At 31.1% G+C, this 27,288-nt stretch overlaps 3 protein-coding genes across 5 annotated transcripts; 1 reads left to right on the forward strand and 2 right to left on the reverse strand.

The window, feature by feature from the left end:
• Nucleotides 1-6,719: 6,719 nt before the first annotated feature.
• LOC129920616 (probable transcriptional regulatory protein TTE1135) lies at nt 6,720-7,910 on the reverse strand. Its single transcript, XM_056002031.1, has 5 exons — nt 7,638-7,910; nt 7,319-7,565; nt 7,076-7,259; nt 6,917-7,012; nt 6,720-6,864 (listed from the first exon to the last, which is right to left on the reverse strand). Exons 1-5 carry the CDS (start codon nt 7,846-7,848, stop codon nt 6,754-6,756), a joined length of 849 nt encoding a protein of 282 aa, XP_055858006.1. The 5' UTR covers nt 7,849-7,910; the 3' UTR covers nt 6,720-6,753.
• A 1,422-nt stretch (nt 7,911-9,332) lies between these two features.
• On the forward strand, nt 9,333-20,515 carry LOC129920489 (MOB kinase activator-like 3). 3 transcript variants are annotated; one of them, XM_056001725.1, is made up of 6 exons: nt 9,333-9,493; nt 9,770-9,820; nt 9,880-10,030; nt 19,432-19,555; nt 19,623-19,842; nt 19,931-20,515. In XM_056001725.1, the coding sequence occupies exons 1-6, from the start codon at nt 9,470-9,472 to the stop codon at nt 20,051-20,053; spliced, it is 693 nt and encodes a 230-aa protein (XP_055857700.1). In that variant the 5' UTR covers nt 9,333-9,469; the 3' UTR covers nt 20,054-20,515. The 3 variants fall into 3 exon arrangements, with proteins under 3 accessions (XP_055857700.1, XP_055857701.1, XP_055857702.1); XM_056001726.1 differs by having other exon boundaries at nt 9,334-9,484; XM_056001727.1 differs by having other exon boundaries at nt 9,366-9,405.
• Nucleotides 20,516-21,424: 909 nt separating this feature from the next.
• Nucleotides 21,425-25,397, reverse strand: LOC129920488 (inosine-5'-monophosphate dehydrogenase). The gene is made up of 5 exons (XM_056001724.1): nt 25,073-25,397; nt 24,856-25,006; nt 22,624-23,275; nt 22,022-22,562; nt 21,425-21,936 (listed from the first exon to the last, which is right to left on the reverse strand). Exons 1-5 carry the CDS (start codon nt 25,171-25,173, stop codon nt 21,831-21,833), a joined length of 1,551 nt encoding a protein of 516 aa, XP_055857699.1. The 5' UTR covers nt 25,174-25,397; the 3' UTR covers nt 21,425-21,830.
• Nucleotides 25,398-27,288: the final 1,891 nt, after the last annotated feature.

The following is a 27,288-nucleotide window of genomic DNA, read 5'->3' on the forward strand; positions in this document are numbered from 1 at the left end:
TTCTGAATTAGGGATGGGAAAAACTGGCCGGTTGAAACCGGTTTCGGTTTTTTTTTTGCTTCGGCCAACCGGTTTTTTTTCGGTTTTTTGTCCTCCCGGTTTAAACCGGTGTTTACAATAAAACCGGAAGAAAAAAAAATTGGACAAAAAAAGATCCGACGAGACAACCCTTCAAGCAAACGGGTCCGACCTCGGTCCGAATCGGCTCCGACGTGTGTCCGACCTCGACTACGAAACGGGTCCCACGGCGGCTCAAATTAGTAAGGAAATTATAATCACCGCGGAACCGATTGCGTATGCATTGGTGTTTTCACCACGATTTCTCCTTCGACTTTGTGTTCATAGTCAGCTATTCCACGAAGCCTCAAGAGGCTTGACTCTTTTTTCGAATTTTCTTTTGATAATCATTCTGTGAGGCGCGTACTATTACAAGATGCCTCTTGAGTCAAGGACTCAAATTTGACATTTCACTTTTGATTTAAAATTTGTTGTTGTTGTATTGCACCAAGAAGCAAATAGAAATGAAAGGGAATGTTGAAAAAAGAAAAAGCGAAAAAAGAAACGTCAAAAAAGAGTCTCGGACTCACGACCCACGACTCTCCGGTCGGATAATTTTTTCTTTCATCTTTTTTCTCTTTTGCACTCATTATGTTTAAAAAGAGTCGCGCCTCTTGAGGCTTCATGTAATAGCTGACATACACAAAAAGTTGCAAGCTTTGCTTAAGCCTGGTACGCAGCTCGCGCTAAATTTTAGCTCCCATACAAATTATCGAAACATTTTATCTGAGCTTAAATGGATCCCATACAAATTATCGATAACTTGTATGGGAATTTTATCTCGGCTAAAATTTAGCTAACACAGCGTACCAGGCTTTAGCGATTTTCTTCGAAGAGCTTTTTTTTTTGGTTGACGAATTGGGTTAATTTTTTTTTACTGTCAAATCAAGCAAAAAAACCGAAAACCGGATTTTTGGCCCTGTTTAAAACCGGCCGGTTTAACCGAAAGGCAAAAACCGAAAACCGGTTTTTGTACTAACAACCGCCATCCCTATATTCTGATTTGTAATTGATGTATATATATCAGGCATGAAGAAGTCGATACAATTGTATCGAATTCGATAGAAATGAGTGTTCTGGGGTATTTTGTTTAAGGCCTCCAGTTATAGCTATCAGTAAAATCCATCAGTAAAAAATTGAAACATCAGGAATCTGAAATCTTTTACTGATGCGCATTTATAGCAATCAGTAAATTTACGTCAGTAAATTAAATGTTTATTTGACATTCGCGCCTTAAGTAATTTTTTTAATGTTGATTTCATCAGTAATTTTTTTAATGATGGCACCGGAACAGTAAAAAAATGGAACGCTATCAGTAAAACGAAATGGAATTTTTTTGGCGTTTGGCAGTCAGCTGTTCAGTAAAATGAAATTTCATCAGTAAAATTTATAAAATGAATTTGTGTATAAAATTAAACACAAAATGCATTGATTCTTTTTGAAAAAAATTAGTGGAAATACGTTTTCAATTTATTTCATCAAAATTTTCCACAAAATATAAGATTAAAGTATTCAAAATAGCAAAACAAAATTTTTACTGATGGATTTTACATATAGCGATAACTGAGACCTAAGTTCGATACAATAAGGGTATTCATGAACCCGCGTAGACATAAGGGGTATTCACGATTCGATGCAAATGGTCTTGTACCGTTGTGACATTTTCTTAAAATAAAACAACCAAATATAAAAACTACAAATTTTTTACACTTTTACACTTTTGCTATACCCTAACCCTATTGCAAAAATAAAATACAATGGTGCAAAATTTGTGTTATAGTTGTAGTAGTAGAAAAACAAAATTTAGCAATTTTACACCTTTTTGTTGCACCGGGTCGTAAAATGGGATATGTGGTAAAATAGCTGTCAAAATGTGTAGGGGAAAACTTTACCAAAATATAGTAAACTTTCCCGTAGAAATATGTTTGGTAAAGTTCAACATCTGGTAAATGTGGAAATCTTTTGATGATTAATTAAAATGACTGCAAATAGTTACAAAAAATATAATATAACAGAAAATAATATTTTTTAACACTTTTTTTCAGTTTCTAGCTTCAAACAGATTTCAAATAAATCGCCGACGACCACATTTATGCATTTAAGGGAGTTCATGAACGTGTTTGTGCTTGGTAAACTTTTCCATTTTGCGATAGTTTACACTAGCCATGTTCCTTTGGAAAATGGCAAAGTACTAGATATTAGTAGTTAACCAGCGATTTTCAATGAAACGCACTTTCAACGAACTCAATACAAATCGTATCTACTCGGCAAGAAGAGCATGAGTAGAAGATAGTACTAATAAGTAATAACCAAAACATCTACTATTAGTAGACTACCACCTCCAAAAGGAACAGGGCTACTGTTTCATGAATACCCCTAATATAATACAATACAATTGACTCTGTGAGGATAAGAAGTTTTCAGTGCAATTAAAACATGTCGCTTTTCATCCCTGATATACATGCCACATGAAAGTCATGTACTTTGTATATAAAATCTAGATTTTATATACAAAGGTCATGTAGCAGTGAAATCAAGACATAAGTTGGTCGTTCTTTTATGACCGTTCACACTGGGTGCGTTCACGTACACAACTTAACTGGCTGAATTGAATGCTTTTAAGCCAGACGTCAGTGTCAAAAATGAAAAACAAATTTTGACAGTTCAATTCTGAGGAAGATTTCAAAGCGCAATTTGATTTGATCGAATGTAAAAGTTGTGAAGTTTTGGAAAATCAAAACCAAAACACGATCGAATTGGTTAAAAATATTTTATTTATGTTGTTTAACAAGTCACAGCACGGAAAACTATTAATTTTATTATTTTTATAAGAGAAATTTACTCGACCGCCTTTTTGCAACGAAAATCGCATTTACTTTGTTTTCCTCAGAATTGCTTCGATTTGATTGGTTGGTTTTGTCTTGTTCTTCTTTAATGAACTGTCAAATTAGAAAGGAAAAAGACAAAAGACAAAGCCAAACGTCAGAGTCGAAAAAAAAGTCTGTTCACTGACGCTGTGCTGGACTGTTCTAGGCAGAAAAGTACAGCTTTTTGCTGTTCATTGAGATTTTTTCTGTGCTGAACTGTTCTAGTTTCCTGTTCATTGACAAAACTAGAACAGTTTAGAACAGGATTTTCTGTTCTTGCTTTTGAGTCAGATCAGGTTAGAACAGATGCGTGAGAAGTGTCAAAAGCAAAGCTGTAATTTTTTGTTTTTGTTTTGATTTAATTGTGCGAATATTTCTCTGGTGCTCGTGGTTTTTCTAACTAAAAACAATTTTTAATTATATTTTCCGCAGTAAAAACTCAAAAAATACATAAAACTAACGAGAACCGATAAGCAAAAAATTCATATAATTTACAACTTGTTTTTTTTTTTTTATTTTGACAACTGACGCTTAAATGACTGTTCTAACTTGATCTGACGTTTCTCACGAAACTGTGCTGTCCTGTCCTGTTCTGATCTAGAAAAATCCTCGCTGACAGAAAAACTTTTGACATTTCAATTCAGATATATGCTTGTGCTAGCATGTGTATATGTATGTATGCATGTATGCGTTTGTTTTCCTCCGATTTGATTTGATTGGTTTGTTTTTTTTTGTACTTCCTTAATAAACAGTTATGAAAGAAAAGACAAAGGGGGAACCTAAAGGATCGGCATCAAAGAATTCATCTTCCAATATTTCGTTACGTATGCTAAATTAATAAAATCATAAAACCACTATTTTTTGCATTTTGTATGAATAAAATAGAGCATAAAGGCTTAACTACATACACCAATTTTTGAAAAAAGTACAAAAGTGAAAATATTTTTTTTCTGGCTAGCGCAATTGTTTTGTGAAAAAGAGTATACAAATTGTTTATTAGACCAAAAAATAAGCTTTCTGCATTATTTGTTTTAATTTTTCAGGCCGAAAAACTATACAAATATGCGTTTGAAAATTTTCACTTTTGTACTTTTTCACTTTTTGAGCCAATGTAGTTAAGCCTTAAAGCTCCTCGGATAAACTTGGCGCAGGTCGACTCGTCCTTTGTATATAAAATCTATAGTACTATCATGAAGTGCAATTTTTTAGTTTGTTCGTTACCTGAGTGGTCGCGAGGGCGCTTAGATCGAATTAATAATGGGAGTAAGGAAATGAGATATACATTTCTGTTTGAAATTTGACATATTTTTTAGTTCGTTCGCTAGCTTACTTTTTAGGTGGCGCTGTTTTTGTTTCATGATAGTACTATAGATTTTATATACAAAAGACTCGTCAAACCTGCTCGACTTCTTGATTGCAACTGAAATAACACTCGTCAGCAGGGTTCCCAGGTTTTCAAAATAAAAATCTCCTTTTTTTAACACCAAAACGTTTATTTTTCCCCTTTTTCGTAAAAAAAATCCAATTTTTTCCAGAAAAAAAAATGCAAGTATTTATTTTTAAAAAAATTTTTTATTTCAATCTTTTTTTAAACATATTAATTTTGTATTAAATTTATTCATAAAAATAAAAACTTTATAATGGACATAGTAAATAAAAAAAATTAACAAAAATGAAGGTCAAAATACATATTTCATTTTCAAACTAAAAACAGTCAAAATAAAATTTATGAAGTACCTATGGAACTACTTCATAAATTTTATTTTGAGGGTAAATCTAAAATATCAGTGCTAATTTAATAAAAAATGGATATTATTTTCTATATTTAATGTATTTTTGTAAATCAGTTTTTAACAACGATGTCTTAAAAATGTATAAGTATTTTTTACCTTTATTTTTGTTACTGCCGCGGCTGCTGGCTGAAAATTTCGTTTGATATACCCAAAAAAGTACAGATTCCCTTAATGAAATATTTTTAGAAGTGAATTAAAAAATGGAGGCACCCTAGTTTTTAGTAGAGCTGTCAAATTAAAAAATCCACTTAGCGTGGAATACGATAGTTTATTTCGAAAATAAGTTTTATTTAAATTGATTCCATTGTTCAAAGATTGTGTTTAACGTTTTTGTAAGTTTAAATTTTTCCCTTTTAAATATTTTTTCAATTTTTTATCTCCGTTCCCTATTTTATCCCGTTCGTCTAAGAAAATCGGCAAAATTGGTGATTTTCCCCTCAACCTGGGAACCCTGCTCGTCAGTGTATTTCCTTATGGGACAAACGACAAACGTTTACTGAAATTCCAGTAAAATATTGTTGTATTTTTTTATTTTATTTTGCACATACGACTAATTTTAGCCAAGATAAAATTCCCATACAAGTTATCGATAATTTGTATGGGACTCATTTTATCCCGGCTAACAACTCAACAAACAAACAAATGATAATGGATATGAAAACCTTCATGCTAAATTTGGCCCCTCTACCATAACTTTTAAGGGTATTACAGTAGTAAGTTTGCAACTGTTATAATAATATGGGTTGACAGATTAAATACAGGTAGAACTTTTTTCAGAGACGTCAGATTGTCTTGATTTTAGATTTTTTGGTATCAGCATTAAAAAAGACACCCTGTATACACATATGGTACATTTGCTTTAAATCTGATGCAGCTGAGTTAAAATTTTTGAATGCATTTGTTAGCAGGGTTATTCAAGGTTCCGCAAAAAAAGAAAAAATATGAGAAAAATTAAGATTTGTAGTCACGGCACATGAAAAACCGTCACAGGGTGACCATTTTTTCGACTTTTTTTTCAAATGCCCATAACTCACATAATATATGGCTATGATTTTTTTTATTATTTTTCTGGTAACTGTCACCACCTACCGTATATCTACCGTTTTCGTTTCGACGTTAACTTTTGGGACCCTGTATAATACCATTGTCTATTATTGCTAATTTTGAAAATCTCCATTTCGCGCTTTGACCTTGAAAAGCGCGACTTGCGGACATGAGGGGCGCTTTCATAAATGCATGGTTGCGCAAGTCTGACGAATGCAAAGCTTTCATTAATGCAAATGACAAATGTCAGGTATTCACAAATGTAAAACGCAAATATTTGCAGCGCAAATGTGCAAATAAAAAAATTCTCATGCGCAATAAATTTAAACTTAAAGAAAGAAGGAACATGACGTAAAAGGTGATACAGCTTTTCTTTGTTTCTCAATTCTGTCAAAATCTTAATTGGAAATTCAAAGTTCAAGTCAAAATAACAAAAATAGCCGCGAATTTCTTGGATATAATAAATTTGTAAATATTGACAGAAATGCTAAAAAAAAGTGTTTTTTCTTAAATGATGGAATTAAGATAATATATTGTTAATTTTGGAGAAGAAGCTGAATTGCAACTTCAAAATTTTGACGAATGACGCAAATCAGAAAAAGTGTTCATGAATTCAAAGTAAAATACATGCGCAAATAGTTTTTCTGACATTAGTCTGATCGCAAATGATCGCATGTAAACAAAGCAACCATGCAATTATGAAAGCACCCGAGATTTTTCTAGACTTTTGAGGTATGTTATAGAATGCCAAAACGAAGTTATTGAGCAAAAAAAAATTCTATTAGCATTCATTCCGAGGTGAAACCTTTATTTGACTGGATTAGTAAATTATGATGAAATCAACTAAATAATAACATGACCTTGAAGGCTTGAGCTCCCTGAGCCCCCCCCCCCCCCCCCCCCTCAATACACCACTGCTAATGATACCTACTTTTTTCGAAAAAAAAACAATTTTATTTTTTTATATTTAATATATTTGTACAACATAATGATTAGGAACTTTTCACATTATCATATATTGCTTCTATGCCTGGAAGTTCTCGAATTTTATTCAGAAAGTTCTCGTAAGTTTTCAGTTCTACCTCTGAAAGTTCAACGGTATTCTAAAAAAAAAGAAACAAAATAAAACAATACAGGCAGCGCAAAATAATGTACCTTTGGAATAAATATATGCTCAGCATTTTCTATTAAATAACCCCGTTTCTCCAAGGCTCGACTTACTGTCCCCAATTCAATTGGATTGCACAAAAACTAAAAAAAAATACAAAAAAGTAGTTGAAATAAACCCCAAATGGACAAATACTCTAAACTCACATTAACAATGCCCTTTGTGTGATCTAAAACTTCAACTTCTTCAACTCCACATTCGATTGCATCCTCTGTACAAATCTGTTCCAGTTCGTCCACAGACTTCGACTTGGATATATTCTCATCACTGGCAACAGCTTCGATCATACCAACATCATCAAACATATGTTGCCCCTCGACATAAACTGTTCTAATTAAAATGATTAGTCTCACAATTTGGTTCTCGCCGTTCTCGGCAAGTTTTCTTACCCAGCCTTGCGAAGAATTGGTGCCAATTCCATTTTGAACTGTGCAAAGTTCTCAGTATAAACGGAGCAAATGGCAAAGACTTTGTGTTGAAAGCGCCAATACAGAAAGTGCTTCTTTAGAAGCACCTTGCTGGCACTTGTCTTTTTAATACAATTTTGTATGGTTGCCATGGGCATATTTTTTCGTAATGCATTGTCGATAATGTTTCGTAGTTGAGTGTTAAGTGCTGGATCAGGAGATCCCCCGTCTGTAAGTAATTTCTAAAATTATAAATTATGTAAGGTCACAGAGTGGAGTGGATTTTCGGAATCACACATACCTTGTATAGCAATTCTTATTTGACGTGAATATCTGGTGAATAGTGCCGATTTTTGTCCATCTTTGAGGGCTTTGATATGACGGATATTAGCCCATTTCGAATGTCCAGCATTATTAATGGCTGAAGTATGAATGTAGTTGGTAATATTGTCATAGAAAATTTTAAATGACAACTTGTTGTTGGAGAGAAAACTAACTCTAGAACTTAACATTATTTATCAAGAATTGAAAGAAAAGAAGAGTACTTTTGTAGTGAAGAATTCCAACATATATTTTCATTTGATCACACAGATAGTTGGTATAAAGATTGGAAAGATTCGCTGTCAAGTTAGTTTGTGTGGGAGTTTACATATGGCGATTTTTTTAATGACGATTTTCACATTAGGTGCGTCCCACAAAGAGAGTTCTCTGACGGCTCAGAAATTTTTTTCGAAGGCAAAAAATCTCAGCTGAGCACTCATATTTTTATTTTTTGAAGATTTCTATTCTGAGATGAAAATTTTTTGAATTCATTTCTCAGTTTTTTGTTTTTCTTGCAACAAAAGTAGTTATAAGTACTTATCAGTAGATAAATGTTCCCAGAGGCTATTATTCACTAGTTTAAAAAATACATCTGGATGTACAGAAATTGAAAGGTGAAAAATAAATCCAAATCCATAATATTCACTACTTAATACATACTACGTTTCCACCTAACCTAAAACAGAGATTAAGCTAAGTAAAACCTTTTGAAAGATTATATTGGATCGGAATTTGTTTCGAATTTATAAATTGTTGTTCAAAGTTTTTTTGTTTACAACAAATCATCTGTCAGACAAAGGCATTTTTATTGAAAATTATTCTTTGCAACGCCATAGCAATCATTTTCTTAAGTTGTTGGTTTGCATGTGCTGGTGTTTTTTTAAAAAGTGAAAAAGTAAAAGTTAAAAATGTTTTGATTTTTAAGCCTGGTACGCTGCTCGCGCTAAATTTTAGCTCCCATAAAAATTTTATCTGAGCTAAAATGGATCCCATACAAATTATCGATAACTTGAATGGGAATTTTATCTCGGCTAAACTTGAGCGCGAACAGCGCCGTACTAGGCTTAAAAGATAAAATTCATGATTTAAAATCAACTCAAAACCAATTGAAAAATAAAATTTGTTTTCTGTTTATGTAGTTGTTTTTTAATTTCTATAAGACATGTATTAAAGAGTTATACAAGCTCTTCCCAAGCTATTTCTGTCAAATCTTAAAGCTTTTCAAGAGCTACCGTAAAGCTTCGTTTATGCTTTCATAGACCTTACAACTACATTCTTATAAAGGCTCCAACTTTTATAACGTTCTCCTTTTTCCATGCCAAAAAACCTTACTAAATTTAAAAACGAAGCTGAAATGTAACTTCTGTAATACCTTTAACGATGCTGAAATTTTAGCTGGGATGTTATTCAAATGAACAATATGTCTGTTTTATTCCATATTCATTAATTCGAGTGCAGAAGAGATGAAAGAATTAATAAAAATTACCTGAAAAATTTGTTTTGATAAAAATTGTGAACGCAAAACATCATCCTGCAATGACAATCGGTCTGTCCAGTAAGTTAATTGATGTGAACTCCCCTTAAAACATAAATATGCTGCAATGTAGTTTCTGAACGCATCCACATTGAATGCACCTCATTCAACAAAAGCCATCCCTGTGTTTTTCTGGCAGATTGCGATTCCCATAGATTTGATTAAAAACCAAAAAAAAAACCGAGAACAACTCAAATATTAAAAACAAATTCAAGTAAATTCAAGATAATAAAAGCCTACAACAACCAAAATATATTCTTCAACAAAAATAACAAATTATGCGTCGAAATAATGTAAAATTAGTAAATAGTCTTTATTATTTTATTTATGTCAAAATTAAGAACAAAAAATTTTAGTTGTCGCTTCCAATCATAACAACTTAACGCATTTTTTTTTTTACATAAAATATAATAATAAATTATATTAAAAACTATAAAATAATAAAACATTCATCATTACATACGTCACACTAATATTGTGTTTTCATAAATTTATCATCGAATAAATAAAAAGACAAAATCACTAAAAAAAAAGAAATACAAAAAAAAAAAAAACATACCAAAAATACTAAATTTCAGAGAGAAAGGATGGCCTTAAACGGATTTCTTGAGTTTTTTCAAAAAGGAAAGGTAAAAATTGCTAAAATTCTGGCAAAAAAGAACAAATCAATAAAATATTCTATCTGCAGACATTCAGACCAAAAAAACGCTTCTCAACCGGCACAATTCGGTATTCTCTGCATAAACAAGCCCAAGCAAGTCTTCAGTCTGGAATAAATTTGCGGCAGGTGGTTCGTTTGCCGGAAGGGGAAAACATGAACGATTGGTTAGCTGTTCATGGTAAATATAAAATCTATAAAATTTAAAACACGTACCTGGTGAATTTAGTAGAGGTTTTTAAATGGTCACATATTTCTATTACAGTAGGTTTGATTGATTGATTGATATTGGGGTGTAAGATGCACTTTTAAGCTATATGAGTTAGTACCTCATTTTATAGCTCCTCCTCTAACCTAATTCCTTTCAGGAACTTGAGTATTTGGGGTATTTTTAAAGAGTGTAATTTGTCCTCTTCAACCTGGTACCGACCAATGTGTTTAAATTTTTGGTGTAAGTTAATGTTGCCATGCGTCCGGGTTTTCCCGGACATGTACTCTTTTTTGGCTGTGTGGGGGACGTCCGGGATAGTTTCTATCAATTGTCCGGGATTGTACTCTTTTGAAGCCTTTAAAAATCTCACTTTTTGTATGCTACTCTTAATTCATTCCTTATTCAAAAAACGAATCGAGTTCATTGAAAGCGAGGCATTTTTATTTTGGTCTATTATCTGCTCAATTCTTTTTTGTGTTCTGTTCCAATATAATCAAAACTCAAAAATGTGCATATGAGGTACTGGTTAGTGAATTCTCTGACCAACAAAAATTTATTTTAATAATTTATTTAAATTTTATTATTTATTACAGTAGGTACCTTATTGTAAGACTCAACACTCAAGGTGCAAAATTTTAAACGATTAAGAAAAATACATATAAGGCCGCTTAAGTAAGTTGCTAAGTCAAAAAGACCATTTCTTAACTTAAATAGTAACTCACTAAAAATTCTATTAGCATTTAACTAAGGGCAAATTTTTCAATAGTCAGTTAAAAAGTTATTTAGAACTTATTCCTAAGGATAGAGAAAAAATCAATTCTTCAACAAGCAGATATAGCTTATTCCTTAGAATAAAACTATCTGCTTTTTTCAGAGACGAATAAAAATTATCCTAAGGAATTATCTCAACAAAAATTTTGAAAAAAAATACAGTGGAACACAAGAAAACAAAAACAATCATGAATAAAAATGACGTTTAATTTTAAATATTTTTGAATTTGACCATTTTTTTTTTTTGTTATTCTGTAGAATAAATTATTCTTGATTGAAAAATTCAATGTTTTTATCTGATTGTTTATGAGCCTAATAACTTTATTCGTCGAACAGTTAACTGACTGTTTATTAGAAGATTGAAAAATTGGCTCTTAATCGTTTAAAATTTTGAGCAATTGGATTTTAATGGAATTTTAAATTTTTTTTTACTGTAACTACATTCCAACTTTTGTAATATTAGCTAAAATTTTTACCTTTATTTTTTTTTGTGAAAAAAAATAAGAAAAAAATGCTACGGGAACAAGGGTTAAAAATGTGATTTTTACTTAAATTTTGAAAAGATTGTTCCGCTTTTTTTTTGTTTTTATAAAAATATGCATTCCTTTTGTCCTAGATTTGTACTCTTTTTTGTGTCCTTATTTGTCCGGGAAAGTCCGGGATTTTACATCTCGATTACTAGTTTCGTCAAAATATATCTGGCAACCCTAGTGTAAGTGCATTGCATTGCAACTACCCAGAATGTGATCTGGTGTCTCTTCTTTTTCGCTACAGAATCTACATGTTGCACTATTTACTAAGCCCAAAATATGTAGGTGCCTTTTTAACTTACAGTGGCCTGTGAGGAGCCCAGTGATTAACCTGAGATTGTTCCTACTTAGACTGATACATTTTCGTTTGTCTCAATTTTGGTAGTATTCCGCAGATTTTAAAGATCCTTATACTCTTAAATCCCTTTACTGTAGTATTGTTAGGCCTTCATTGGAATATGCTTGTGTTGTATGGAACCCAACAACACAATGTGATATAAATAGAATTGAAAGTGTTCAAAGGAACTTTTTGCGCTTTGCGTTAAGAAAATTCTTCGGCAGTGGTAATCCAATTCATCATTCGTATCAATCAAAATGTTTGTTACTAGGAATGCAAGCTCTGCATTCACGCAGAGAAATGTATAGTGTAATGTTTGTTCGTGACATTCTATGTAATTTTGTAGATTGCAGAAATTTACTTGCTCTAATTTCTTTATATGCACCTTCGAGAGCATTAAGACAAAGGCCATTACTATTTGAGGTTGCACATAGAACTTGTTATGGATTACGCGAACCTTTAAGCCTTTGTTGTAGAATATTTAATGAAGCTTATTATAATCTAGATATAAGTTTAAAAAGAAACATTTTTAAGAATTTGTTGTTGGCTTATTTAACCCACAAATGTATCTCTAGAACTTAAACTTTATATTTTCGAATCTGTTGATGTAATATCGTAGAATGAATAAATAAATAAATAAATAAATAAATAAAATAAATAGTTCTGCCCAGTTTTTTGCTCTCCTGGTCCCCTCGTCTAGTTTTATTTTATTTTTAAGGGGGGAAATCCCTCTGGAAATTTTTATTTTTGCATTAATTTTTTTTTGCCTTATAAATTCATTTATCAACCGAAGAAACTATTTTCAGTGGTCTAAGCCTTAAATGAAGCCTCAAATGCCCCAAGATAGTCCCGAAACCCATGCCCATTGAACCTACCTCAGTACGAAAACGAAAACTTTAAACGCTTTTTCCTTAAAACGCGCTTGTTTCCGCGCCGTGCAACGTAACTCAAAAACTAATGAAGCTATCGACTTGAAATAAATTGTAAATTACTCTTTAAATTATTGGCCATTGCATGAACCTAAAAGTTCAACAAAATTTTTACAATAAATACTTTGTTTTAACAATTTGTTTATAAAAAACATTGTGTTTTTTCGTTTTTTTGGTCTCTAATTTTTATTTTACACTTTTTTTTTTACTAAATTTAGGTTCATGCAATGCGTATAAATATATTTTATTGGAAAAAAATTTCTTTTTTGAATATAAATAATTTTCTGGACCTGGACATTGCACGGCGCAAACTCGAGGCGTCAACTTTAAAGAGCTATAGAGCAGCTATTTTGTTTTTTTTTGTACTTCAAAAAAATTGTATCAATACTTTATAATGTCAATAATATCACATACTTTCCCAAATTTCAATAAATGCTTTCAGTTTTCCAAACAAAATTATTGAAAAAGCTGTCGTCCCGAGGGATTTCCCCCCTTAATAACATTTTCTCCTATTCTGCAATACGGTTCGGGTCCCATTAGAAGGGAATTAGCTCCCGTTTTTGCTATAGAGTCCGCCTCCTTGTTTCCCTGGACACCAACGCACAGTGGGCCCATATGGCCTTAGGCATCTCAAAAATCTGTAACTTTGTTGTCTTTTGTGATAATTGCTTCAAATTTGGAATATAATGCCTTTGATATATAACGAATCATTCAACTTACTTTTTTTTTAAATTAAAATTGATTTTAAGCTTTTAAAAATTAGTCAAAGTTCAAAAAGTACGATTTTCGCTTGATTTGGGTATTTAAAAATATCTGTAACTTTTTTGTCTCCTGAAATAATTAAACCAAATTTGGAACATATAATCTTTAAGTAGTATCAGAAATCATTGAGCGTAGTTTTTTTTAAATGCAAATTATTTTTGAGCTTTGAAAAGTTAGGCAAAGTTCAAAAAGTACAATTTTGGCTCGACTATGGCGTTCCAAAAATCTGTCATTTCTTCGAGTCTGAAAATAATTAACTCAAATAAGGAACATATTACCTGAAATGTTTAATAAATTATTTGACACACTGTTTTTTTAGCTAATATTTTTATTTAAGTATTTAAGCCTGGTACGCAGCTCGCGCTAAATTTTAGCTCCCATACAAATTATCGAAAAATTTTATCTGAGCTAAAATGGATCCCATACAAATTATCGATAACTTGGATGGGAATTTTATCTCGGCTAAAATTTAGCGCGAGCAGCGTACCAGGCTTTAACGTTTATTCAAAGCTAAAAAAATACGATTTTGACTAGGCTAGAACGTCTCAAAAGTCTGTAACTTTTGTACCTTAAAAGATTATTTTCTCAAATTTTGCAAAATAAGATAAAACTGGTTTCTTAATTTTATAAAGGCCTTCCTTTCGTGTCTTAAAATTACTGAATTATTTTTATGAGTATAAAATAAAGAAAAAATACATTTCAATGTAGTTTGTTTGTGTTACGTTATTTGAAATTAAAGCTATTTTATTGAAAAATTATAAGAAAAATATTGATTATACTCATTTTAAATAAAGTCGTTTGTAAGGCAAAGTGAAATAGTCGAAAAACTACGATTTTGAGAAAAGAGCAAAAAAAGAAATCACAAAAAAAAAACTTGTTGTCAATTTTCACCAAAATCCTTCTTAATTAAATAATTTAAACGGCTCTTTTGAAAATTTTCGAGTAAAATCAAAATCAGTAAATTAAATCTCTATGTAACTTTTTCCATAGATGAAATTTTTTTCAACAATTACAATATTAAATTCTAACATTTTTCTGCTACCTTAGACTTTTTCTAATAGTACAAATATCTTCAATTTCGGGTGCATATACTAAGTCTAAGAGCCCACAGCAAATTTTGGGAGTGGAGGTATAACCAAAATGTGAGTATGCAGTTTTATAGCCTTATGCGTTTTAATAACGAATTCAAAAGTCTGGCAGCTTTAAATCGCGGCTTTATATGGTTTCCGAGGAGTTAAATATCGCGAGTTTTCCAATTAATGTGAGTAGACTAAATTAACACAAAATCACATTCTGAATATAAGGACTGATGCTCTGTCATTTCCCCAAAGCCTGAAGACATCAATCTTGACAGTGCGATCAATAGAACTCAAGATATGTATTGAAACAGGTCAGGATGCACCAAAATACGTTTTTTTTGTACTATGTCTTTCGGCAGATATATCGTTCTCTATCAAAGAAAAGCAGATAAAAGCAGCCAATTCTTTTTGTATCTTTTAGTACATAAACCAAAGAAATGAAAAAAAGTAGACAGCGGAAGACAGCGGAAACATTTAAAACTCAATTCGAAATTAAAAAACTGCAAATAAAAGCTTATTGTGTGAAAAAAATAATATTAATTAAGAATATATTTTTAAAAAATTTTATTTTCAACAATATAAATAGCAGTTAAAATAAGCTTTCCAACGACATACAACACTTATATAATTTATTCAAATATAGTTTTGAAAACATATCGTGAAGATTTGCTTTATTTTGTTACTCAAACAAAGTATTTTCAAGTGGAGACTTCAGATACAATTTTGTAATAGAGAAACTCATTTTAAAAATCAAATTTCAATGAAAACATATACATAGATTGACTTTCCCTTGATTCATTTCCGTAAAGAAATTACCAAAAATTAAAATTTCATAAAAACCATTTTTGAGACGCAAATGGTCCTTTGGGCCCATTGTGCAACGTGGAGAGTGACTTTGTTTATTTTGCCAAGTTCGTTAAGTTTTCCTATACACTCCAATACTAGCTTGGAGTTGATTTCGTAGGATTTGCGTGATTTTAAGGCAGCTTGACTATCAGACATAATGGCAACATTATTGTTTCGGTGATTTAATTCGAAGTTTATTTTTTACTACTGAGATGTATATTGTAGTTTTTCACAAAGTTATAGTTTGTGACCATGAATTTCTATTACTTCTCCAGCTAACCTTATAGGTTTCATATGGGGAAGAAGTCTTTTTTTGGTAAATGGTATAATTGTTGTCTTGGTAGGATTGATTTTAAGTCCAGCCGATATTTCCGTTCCGTTCCATTTCCGAATGCTTTTCAATCCTCCTTGAATAATATCGCAAAGAGTTTCTTCAAAACTCCCAATGGCTGTTATTACTATGTCATCGGCAAAACCGAAACAGCGTATACTTTGGGAAGTTAGATTTTCTAGTAGTTCATTCACAACAATACTCCAAAGCAAGGGTGAAAGAACCCCCCCTGATGACAGCCTCTTGTTGTGATGATAAATTGTACATTAAGACCTGCCGTTACCTCAGATGTTCATGTGCTCAGCATTTCATTGATCCATCTCACTACAGTGATATGTTCTCTTTTCCTTACAAAAGAAGGCTAGGCTACGTCAGTGTTTTTCAAGCTTTTTGAGTTCGCGACTCCCTTGAGAAGAAAAATATTTTGGCGACCTCTCATACTATAATTTGTCAGTATTTTTAAATAGCGGTATACACTATCCTTTCAAAATTCGATCTAATTACATGAGATTTAACCTATTCGCGTAGAATTTTGTTCCCGTGTTGCAAATTTTATTTCGTAAAGTTCTTCCTGCTTACACTTCTGGCCAGTGCACAGTGCGGTATTTTGGGCACATTTTTCACTTCAAATAGGTACCAAATGACTAAAAAGTTATTTGGAAGGAACATTTTTCATTTTCTTTGTACAATAAAACCCACTTAAGTGCTTACCTCCCGATTAGCCGTGAAAAAAAATTATTAAAAATAAAAAAAAATGCACATTTTCAAAATTAACTTTACTAAAAAAAAATCAAAAACAGTCTTAACAAGGATTTATATAGTATATATAGTATATTTTTGTCAAATTCAGACAACAAAAGGTACAAGACAAGGATTTATTTATTGTTATTTTAAAGCTTAATGTAATAAATTGAAACCTCAATTCAGGGAAAACAATTTTGGTCAGGGGTTGAATGAGATTTTGAAAAGCGGTCAGTGATTTTTTTCGATATCATTTTTTAAATATTCGCTGGGAAAAAAATGTTTAGTAAGTTATGTTATCAACAGGGATAGGATTTTGTGGAATTTGCCTTTTTTTCTTGCACACTCGGACAACACTATGGATTAAGAATAAACACGTTTGACATTGCGCTCTTATACCTTTTTTGCCTTTTCGCTCGTTATTGCCATATTTTGTATCCTTTAAGCCTAATATATGTAGGTATGTATTTTATCTTTAAAGCCAAATATCTTCCTACATTATACAAACAAAAAGCTAATTTACTCAATAAAAAAGGTATTCATTCATGCATTTGCATAAGAATAGAAAAATTTCAAACAGCCCTATCGTGAGTTTAACGTGGAATTTTTTTTCGTCCGAAATACTTTTGTTTACCCGGAATTTTAAAAGCTATTGCGAGTTTCAGAATTAAAATTTCCACTGAACTTGTTTCTACAAAAGTATTAGGCACCCAAATAAAATGCTTTTTTGGATACAACTGCTCCGTGAAGCGCGGACTTGTTTCAGGTTCCATTTTTTTTTTTGGCTGAAATTAGTCGTAATGCATGTGAGTGTCTTTTTAATAAATACGACTTTAACAATTTATTCATTGGTTCTCATTTTTTTTTGCATATGGTTTTAGGCCGATTTCGCTATCTGTGATCATTATTTTTTAAATTATATCAGGGAGAATGAAACCCCAAATCTTAATTTTTCCTCCACTGTATTAAGAAAATGATGCTTATTTTTCAGCATCGAATTTCTTTGGATTATTTTGCTTCATGGAATAGGTAGAAAACAGGATTTGAAAACAAGTAGTTTTTTCTTAATACACCTTCACTATATGACAAAGGAAATTCCTGCAACTTCTTGTGTTCAGGTGGACGAGACCATGACGATAGCATTATACTGAAATCTTCTAACTGTGAATACCTACTCTAAGTTTTGTACAATTTGCTTCAGTTTGATATTTGTAGATCTTTTAAAGTCAGTGTTATTTGAACAATTTACGCGTTACACTGAAGAAGAAGCATCATTTCCTTAATACAATGGAGGAAAAATTAGAATTTGGGGTTTCATTCTTCCCGACATAATTCAAAAATTAATGCTCAGAGATAGTGAAATTGGCCCAAAACCGCATGCAAACAAAATGAGAACCAATGGTTAATTTGTTAAAGTTATTTATTTACTGTAAACAAAGTTAAAAATACGAAGAGTTTTCAGAATGTGAACAACTTTGCGCACGAAACTTAATTACGGGAAAAGTTAATGCAATTTTTCTTACGAAATATTTTTTACAAGAATTATCTCAACAAAAATATTCGAGTGAATAGATCTTTGACACTTCTTGTTTGAGTGCCATCTCGAATATTGATTGGAGAAGTTTTCCAGATTTTGGACAAACAAAATAGAAACAGCAAAAGGGATAGTCGCAAAAAATGTTTTTGAGAAGTTCAAATCTGTTTTGTTTTTCTGTCAAAGAAGGACTTTAGAGAATAGACCAAATAAATTGCTTTATTAAAGGGAACGCAAACCAAGAGCTCCTTGCAAATATTGAAATGGAAGACATGGTCTATAAATCAATGGCGGCACGGCGCGTGCCCAAAAAAACTTTTCGTTCACTAAATTTTTGATAGAGTAACAAAAAACAAAACCATTTAAAAAGAAGACATTGAGAACCTCCCAACGAAGTATAAAATCTTTGGTTTTAGTCAAAATCTGTTTTTTATATTCTCTGCACTGATTTCTGATTTCAAACTAAAAATATGCCATTTTTCATTAATATTTTAAAATTGCAATGATGTATTTTTTATGAAAATCATTTGAAATTTGACAAAAGAAAACTTCTCTTTCACCCCAAGGTAGAAATACAAACATTTCAAGTAAATTGCTATCTTGTTAACCCCCGGATTTTTTTTTTTAGAAAATCAAATGATGTATATTTGGTTAAGGATTTATGCAGCTCTAAGTAAATTGTTTGTGCATTTTAGTGATTATCTGAAAATCTCCCTTTAAGTCTGTTCCAATTTTGAACATGAAAATTCTTAAAATGATCTTTTATAAACCCTGTGAATAGTACCTTCGATATGAACATAATTTTGTTTTCAATTTAAAATTTTAATTTAGATATAGTGAATAAAATTTCTAGAGACTTAGCATTACAGGTAAGTCAAGTTGACAAAGCTGAATGCTTAAACAAATCCTTTAACCTTAATCTTCGAAGCTTTTAGGTTTGAACAATGTAGGTGCATTGGTCGAGTTTTATCTGTAGATACTTTTCACTAATACAGATAATGTATTGGAACAAAACTTTATGAAATATTTCACTGAACTTAGATAAAAAGCTAATCGTTTTTCGTGAAACGTAAAGTTAAAATTATTAAAATTAATTAAAAAAAAAAAAAAATATTTGCATTGAAAATAAAAATATTTTACATTGAAAAAATTTTATTACAAATAAAAAATCTTCTGCATTGAAAAAAAAGTCAATGCAAAATGTGTGCATTAAATATTATTTTTTAATATTCGTCGAATTTCTTACAATTTTGACTATTTGACCATATTTTTCTTTTTTTTTTTTTTAAATGCAATGTTATAGTTAACATTGCATTTTCAATGCAAATACTTTCCCTCTTAATTTTTATTTCGAGTGTTTTTGTTTTCTTTTCGATCTATTTTCCCATCGGGTACCAAGTTTTTGTTGCTCAGATCAATGAGAGTATTATATTTTTGTTTGTTCAAATTTAAGTAAATAACTTGTTTTGTCTTTTGTTAATAATAATAATATAAAATGCATTGTTATCCAGTTGTGGACTTTTTTAATCGAATAAATTTAATTTATGGCACTGTATCTGAGTACTGCAGTGAAACAACTTGTCCAGTAATGTCTGGTGGTTCACGATATGAATATCTATGGGCAGATGGTGAAAAGTAAGCTTTGTTTTTTTTTTTTTTCTTTATAATAAATTCATAGTTACCAAAAAAAAATTTATTTCAGTTTCAAAAAACCAACACATCTACCAGCTCCACGTTATGTCGAATTACTCATGGATTGGATAGAATCGCAAATAAATAACGAAACTGTATTTCCTGTATCGACGGATGTGCCTTTTCCGAAAACTTTTGTCACGTTGTGTAGAAAAATTTTAACCCGATTGTTTCGTGTGTTTGTGCACGTGTACATCCATCATTTTGATCGAATTGTCAGCATTGGAGCGGTATGTATTTGTAATAATTTATTAATATGATTAATTATTTATTGTATTTTCTTCTCTTCTATTAAAAAAACAAAAAATAAAAAAATAGGAAGCTCATGTGAATACCTGCTACAAGCATTTTTATTATTTTGTTCAAGAATTTGATTTAATTTCAAGCAAAGAGTTAGAACCATTAAACGAAATGACTTCGAAAATATGTAAAGATTCATAATATTAATAATTTTTTGTATTGTTTGTTTCTTTCTTTTGGTTGTCTTATTTAATACATTTCAACCGAAAACAAACTCAAATAAACGAGTTTGTCTTAGATTATGATACTATGTAATTAATGTGTGTAGTCTTTTGTATGGTTCCTTTGTCTAAACTAGCAGAGATATGGTATCACAGAAATAGAATATTAATAATATATATATAAAATATGTAGTTTAAGGCGAATTTATAAAATTATTCTAAGTCGAGCATTTCTCGATGTTGAACTTACACGAACGAAAACAAACAACAAAAATTTATATATATTTAAGATTTGTAAAATTGTATTTATCAAATGAGAATAATAATTGTGTAAGAATTATATGCTTTCCAGCAATCTCAATTTATGTGGTGTCTTCTTGAATATAATAAAACCCAAACAAATTGTTTCGGTTATGCGAGTATACTGTGTATATAATAAATAAAAATTAATATAATAAAATATCAAATATGTATTTTATTTACTGTTGAGGAGGAATTTAAAATTAGATTCCGATGAATATGACTTTTTAGAAGTTTCGACTATTTATTCGAATGCTATTACAACCAAGTCATATTTTCACGATTTGTTTAACTCTTTTTTTTATTTATATAATTGGAATATTAATAAAAATACATATTGAAAAAAATTATTTTTTACTTAAAAAAATGATCAAATTTTTGAATTTCTTTATTAGAAATTTCGTTTTAAAGTGTTGTTGCTACAAAATGGCATAAGTTTTCATAAATTGTAAATTCACTTTCAGTCGAGGACTTCTTTTCTCAATTATTTCGTAGTGAGTATTTGTTTCTTCGAATCGTTCTCGTTTTTCGTTTGTTTGTCTATGCATTCGTATTTCTCGGTTCGTTAAGTGTAGCCCCGAAAAAAATCAGACATGGGTCAAACTCTTACAACAAATTGCCACCTCGCCCAAACTTGACGAGGTGGCCAAGTGGTTAAACTTCTAACTCAATGTACTCTGCACACGGGGGTTCAAACCGTATCCTCTTCGAATAGTTTTTTCTTATTCTTCATATTAAAAATTATACCATCAAAAAAATGTGCATAGAAAAATCTGTTAAGCTGCCTCTTCATTCGGGGCTGGGATCCATTTTTCCCGAACTCCAAATTTCGTAGAAAATATTTTTAATACGACGGGACCTATGATATTTATTTTCTGGTACGAATCGTAGTACGAATCTACTACTACTGTGAGGATTATTTTTCACGTTTTGCGAATCGAAGGAAATCGGTTTTTGCCCTATACTCAGGATCTGTGCTGACCGTTTCACACTCGGAACTAATGATGATTTAATCTTAACACTTACTTTTCCTCGATTAAAAACAAAGAAATTATTTGAACTAATTTATTACTTTTAAAATTTTAAATTTTGTATAAACTGTATTTATTTTAATTTGGGCTTCATTTTATGTATAATAAAGAACTTAACTAGTTGAACGTTAAATAACGTTTATAATCAATAGAAGACATTATTTTCAAGTTTTTTTTATTTTATTTTGCGCTAAATACTTTTTTTTATATTTCAAAGTAATCATTAGTAATTATTATGGAAACTATCATTTGGCGAGTTCTATTTCTGGAATATTCCTTCCCTGGTTTTCCTTATTGTTTGTTGTTGATTTTTTTTATCTGGCTATTGTTGTCCTTATTTGATGTATGGATTCTTTTGTAGTTTCTTATATTAATTAATTCACCTTCAGTGCTATTTTTCAATGGTACAACATTTACAGGTTTATGCTAGAAAAGCCTTTTTTCATATGAAAATAGACCGTGAACATTGCCTTCAACTTGAGCGGAATGAGTGCGTTTCATAAATCGAAGTTCACCACTATAAATCATGCTCCTGCAATGTGTAATGTAAAGAAACAAAAAAAAGATGTGATTTAGAAAATAATATAGAGTGGAAGAAAAAAGATTAAATTAATTACCTCAATTCAGTTATTGATCGAGCACCAATGTCTTGACAACTATGTTGAAGACCACATTCTAAGTATGGAATATATCGCAAGACAGATCCTTTATCAACAATGCTACCGCTTACACCTTGTGCTACTTTTAATTTATCCATTTCGTTGTGATAATAACGAGACATGGCTGCACCTTTGGCATCTCTTCTTTCCATTGCCTCCAGACTTCCCATTCCACGGTATTTTTTTAGACGAACTCCATCGGAGAAGAAGTATTCGCCTGGAGCTTCGGATGTTCCCGCTAGCAAAGAGCCCATCATAACAGCTGATGCTCCTAAAGCAATTGCTTTCACTATATGGCCAATTGACTGAATACCACCATCGGCTATAATTGGAACTCCAAATTGTTTGGCATATGTAGCAACCTGATAGACAGCTGTTGCTTGAGGGCATCCGCACGCCATTACTTCTTGGGTAATGCAAATCGAACCGCTGCCCATACCGACGCGTAGACCATCTGCACCGGCATCAATAAGATTTTTCGCTTGCGCTCTAGTAACAACTATTTTATAAAAGGAAGATAGGATAAATAACAGTTAACAGAAAAACAAAGAAAAGCTCACCATTTCCAGCAATAACTTGTAAATCATTGTAAGTCTCCTTTATATACTTGATCATGTTAATCTGATAAATTGAATTTCCCTGTGATGAATCTAGCACAATAACATCAACACCACTGGCAACAAGCAATTTCAAACGATCTCTATCTTCGGGTCTAGTTCCAATAGCAGCTCCAACAAGCAACTGTTTGTTACTATCTTTCGATGCGTTTGGATAACTACGAGCTTTCTTTAAATCAGTTCGAGCTATTAATGCAACCAATTCACCATTTTCATTAACAATGGGCAGTTTTCCTTTTTTGCTCTTTTCCAAAATGGCATTGGCTGTGTGTAAAGTTATACCATTTGGGGCTGTTATCAAATCAGTTGTCATAATTGTCCCCAATTTTAAATGAGGTTGATCTTCTCGAAAATCAATGTCACGAGATGTAACAATACCAAGCAAATTACCACCTAATTTGCCATTGGCTGTAATTGGATAGCCTGTGAAGCCGTTTTTGCGACGTGCTTCAAGTACATCACCAACTGTATTCTCTGGTGACATCACTGACGGATCACGAATAAAACCGTGTTTGTATTTTTTGACTTTGTGTACTTCGTTCGCTTGGTATTCGGGGGTACAGTTATTGTGAAGAATTCCAATACCACCACAAAGCTTGAAATGAAAATGTAAGAATGAATTGTTAAGTTTGTCTTTATTTTTAGATATATGTATATATCTAGATTTTTAAGTTTATAAAAGTAGTTTTTTATTTGTTAGTTAAGTTATACTTCTTTGTTGCATTAGGGGGGTTTGCGTTCACTCACATTAGATCATTTTCATCAAAACCCATTTTCAGCTTATTTTTAAAGTTTCTTTTGGATGAAAAATGTGTTTTAAGGTGAAAAATGTATTTTGATGAAAATCGACAGGCCTAATGACAATTGAACCGTTTGTTTTCAAAACATTATAAGTCCGTTTGCTCAAAAAAAGTTCCTGACAAGATAATTTTTGTATTGAACAAGTTTGATTTTTACTTCATATACAAATATTATCCATATGTATCAAAGTATCTATAAGCTAAGATTTTAATTCATAAGAATTAGAAAAACCATCCTTTCTGTGGGTTTAACAAAAAAAAAAATCTAAATGGATTCATTATGTTTTGAAAATAAACAATTGGTCTGTCCGGTAAGTAAATCAATGTGAACCCCCTTATTGGGGTATAAAAATTTACTTTTTGAAAAACAAAAAAAAAAAAAATGTCAAACGGAATAGCACCATCTAGTTCTCATAATTGTAAACAGTCGCCCCGTTCCATTGGAGGTGGTGGTTTACTCATGAGTAGATCTAGTACTACAAATAACACATGATCTTCTACTCGAAATTGTTGTACTAGATTTTTACTCACGAGTAAAATACCACCTCCAATGAAACAGGGCTAGTTTTGTTATGGTATGAATCTACCAAGTGAATTTCTGTGAGTGAGAAGCATTAAGTATTACTTAAATGTTGTGTACATTGTGTACGCACACTTTTTGTATTATAAAAGTAATTAAGAATCCGATTTTCTTTGTTTTTTTTAAGGTATTTATTTTGAAAATAATTCTATATTATGTATTTAATTTATAAAAAATCGTCTTCATTTTTCAAAGATTAAACTATTTTTACCAATAACATTTACATATTTAAGTACCAGTAGTTTTACGAAACGAACACTTCTGTTCTGAAGAGTTTTTGTTGTTTTCATTATTTTAACGACAATTTAATTTGAAAAAAAAATCTGACAAAGAAAAACGCTACAGTGGTTTAAATTGTAGTTTGGTATATGTAGATATACCGAAAGGCTAAGGGTCCCCTTTTTTCTCCATTTTCTATCATCGTAAAGTACATGTCTGATTGTTATCTCAAATACGACTCAAATACGACTCAGCTATATTTTTCATTCGATCTCTATTGAAATCTCAACCGAAACCAATGCTTTTTGCTATTTGATATTTAAATCAACCTTCTAATAAAAAATAATTAAAAAAATCATTCAACAAGAACATTTCTTGAAATGAATACAAAATTGTTCCCTACAACGCACATGGCCAAAACCGCAATAACAAATATGCTATTTATTTCCTCCTCGTTTTATGATACCTACACCAATTCTAATATTTAAACGAAAATCAATTACCCTTTCTGCTTGTTGTTCTTACAAAAAAAAATATGCGTATCATTGAATTGTGGTTTAATTGTGATATACTTACCGCCATCGCTATTGCCATATCAGATTCCGTAACTGTGTCCATAGGAGATGACACTAATGGGGATCTTAACTTAATTAACTTTGTCAATGGAGAACTGATGTCCACCTCTTCTGCGGTGAAATCAATATATCCCGGCAGAATAAGGAAATCACTGAAAATTATAATAATAATTAACAACTAGAGTTTTATTTTAAATAATTAAACTTATATTTCATACTTGTAAGTTAAACCCTCACTTTGGGCAAATAAAGTTTCACAAGATAATCCATCCTTTAGATCATCCTTTGTAGAATCATTGCAATTTAACTTTTCAGCCATTTCTTATTATTAGCAAAGAATCACAAAACAAAAAAGACGCGTTCTTGTAATTTAAATTTTTAATAATAATAAAATATTCAAAGTGAAAAATGTTTTTTTTGTTCAAGATATATTTTTCAATAAAACAATATCAACAAAACATGCGGCTCTTTGAATGAAATCCGCGTGGCAATGGCAATTGAGAAAAAAATAAATGTGTGCGCTCTGCGCCGTTGTGCTATAGAATAAAATCAGGTAATTTTATTTTCCATCTGTTTTAGTATTTCTTTTCTATTTTGAATAAAAAAAAAACAACAACAACAACAGCAGATGGATTTTAGGGGTGATTTTTATTAAACGACATGTGTGCAAACATGGTGTGATGAAAAGGCATTCTCGCATGGAAAATTTTCAAAATTTATTCACGCGCCACAAATAAATGTTTTAAAAACAAAGGCGTAAAATTTTAAACGATTTAGTAAAATGCTAAAGTTATTTTAGTAATCTATTAAGGGGGGAAATCCCTCTGGAATTTTTTATTTTTGCATTATTTTTCTTTTTGCGTAATAAATTTATTTATCAACCGAAGAAACTATTTTCAGTGGTCTTAGCCTTAAATGAAGCCTCAAAAGTGCCTAGATAGTCCCGAAACCAATGCGTTCCGAACCTACCATAGTACGAAAACGAAAACTTTAAACGCATTTTTTTCGAAACTAGTTTTTTTCCGCGCCGTGCAATGTAACTCAAAAACTAATGAAGCTATCGACTTGAAATTTGAAGCAAATTGCTCCTTAACTTATTGGCCACAACATGAACCTAAAAGTTGAATTTGTACAGTAAATATTTTTTTTAACTACTTCTTTGTAAAAAAAACATGGTTTTTTTCGTTTTTTTGATTTCTAATTTTTATTTTTCATTTAAAAAAAAATAAATTTAGGTTCATGCAATGCGTACTAATATCATCTAACGGAAAAAAAATTCCTTTTTGATTTAAGATGATTTCCTGGACCTGTGCATTGCACGTCGTAAACTAGAGGCGTCAACTTTGAAAGGCTCCAGAGCCGCCATTTTGTTATTTTTTCATTTCAAAAATTTTTTTTTCAATACTTAATAATGTCAGTAATATCTTGTCTTTTTCCAAATTTCAGTAAGTGCTTTCAGTTTTTAATAAAAAAATATTGAAAAAGGTGTCGTCCAGAGGGATTTCCCCCCTTAAGTTAAAAGGCAGGATTTTGCTAAATCATTTCAAATTTGATCTTAAAAATTTTAAAGTAGCGCCTCGAGTAGGTACTTAGTCGTAATAGAAACTAGGTATCTTAAACAAATTTTTAATTTAGGTTATAGCCTGGTACACAGATCGAGATAAATTTTAGCTGAAGTTTTTTTTCTTCGTTTTTCTTGACTTGTTTTTAGTCCGCTAAATTCTGATAGATACAAAATGTATAGTATGGGACGATTTAGTAAAATGCTAAAGTTATTTTAGTAATTTATTTAGTTAAAAAGCAGTAGGCTTTTAAGTATCTTACTAAATCATTTAAAAATTTACTCTTAAAAATTTACTCTTAAAAATTTTAAAGTAGAGCTTCGAGTAGTCGCAATAAAAACTAGGATAATTCCCAGCAAGTTGACCACAAAAAAGTAAACAAAAATAAAATAAAATTCACGACTGGGTCTCACGAACTTGCTTTTGTAGTTCAAAGTACCTACCTTTATATTAGTTTATCTTTAAATTTTAAAGAAAATTGGTTTAAGCATTTACCATTTTGGGAGAGAGCCGACACTGTGATTAAAAAAAAGAAATATGTACCATATGCGTATTTTTTGAGAACAACAGCATTACGAATATCAAATTAAATCAAAATCGTTAGAGCCGTTTTTTAATTGCAATAACTCAAAAATTTTGTATGGGAGGTACACTTTTAAAGTGAGATATATAAAAAAAACTCATACTTTTTACTTTTATAATTTCATATTAGTTTAATTTTTTATATATGCAGAATGTAGGCCTAAAAATGTCAAAAAACTAATAGCGTTTTCGTTTGGTCGTCCGGGACTGTCCGGAATTCTCCCGAACGATTCTGAAACTGATCGTTTGGCACTCAATCTTCTTCTTCTTCTTCCTTTTTCTCGGCGCTG

The sequence above is a fragment of the Episyrphus balteatus genome, chromosome X (assembly GCF_945859705.1).
Source record: "Episyrphus balteatus chromosome X, idEpiBalt1.1, whole genome shotgun sequence".
In the NCBI taxonomy this organism is placed as follows: Eukaryota; Metazoa; Arthropoda; class Insecta; order Diptera; family Syrphidae; genus Episyrphus; species Episyrphus balteatus.

Bases quoted from the DNA above. Each gene is read 5' to 3' on its own strand.
- LOC129920489 (XM_056001725.1), top strand. From the start codon at position 9,470: ATGCGTCGAAATAATGTAAAATTA. The intron at 10,031-19,431 runs GTAAATATAAAA...ATTGTTATCCAG, and splicing joins CGATTGGTTAGCTGTTCATG to TTGTGGACTTTTTTAATCGA. The intron at 19,843-19,930 runs GTATGTATTTGT...ATAAAAAAATAG, and splicing joins GAATTGTCAGCATTGGAGCG to GAAGCTCATGTGAATACCTG.
- LOC129920616 (XM_056002031.1), bottom strand. From the start codon at position 7,848: ATGTTAAGTTCTAGAGTTAGTTTTCTCTCCAACAACAAGTTGTCATTT. The intron at 7,566-7,637 runs GTATGTGTGATT...AATTACTTACAG, and splicing joins AATAAGAATTGCTATACAAG to ACGGGGGATCTCCTGATCCA. The intron at 7,260-7,318 runs GTAAGAAAACTT...CATTTTAATTAG, and splicing joins CCAATTCTTCGCAAGGCTGG to AACAGTTTATGTCGAGGGGC.
- LOC129920488 (XM_056001724.1), bottom strand. From the start codon at position 25,173: ATGGCTGAAAAGTTAAATTGCAATGATTCTACAAAGGATGATCTAAAG. The intron at 25,007-25,072 runs GTATGAAATATA...TATAATTTTCAG, and splicing joins AGTGAGGGTTTAACTTACAA to TGATTTCCTTATTCTGCCGG. The intron at 21,937-22,021 runs GTAATTAATTTA...TACACATTGCAG, and splicing joins CGATCAATAACTGAATTGAG to GAGCATGATTTATAGTGGTG.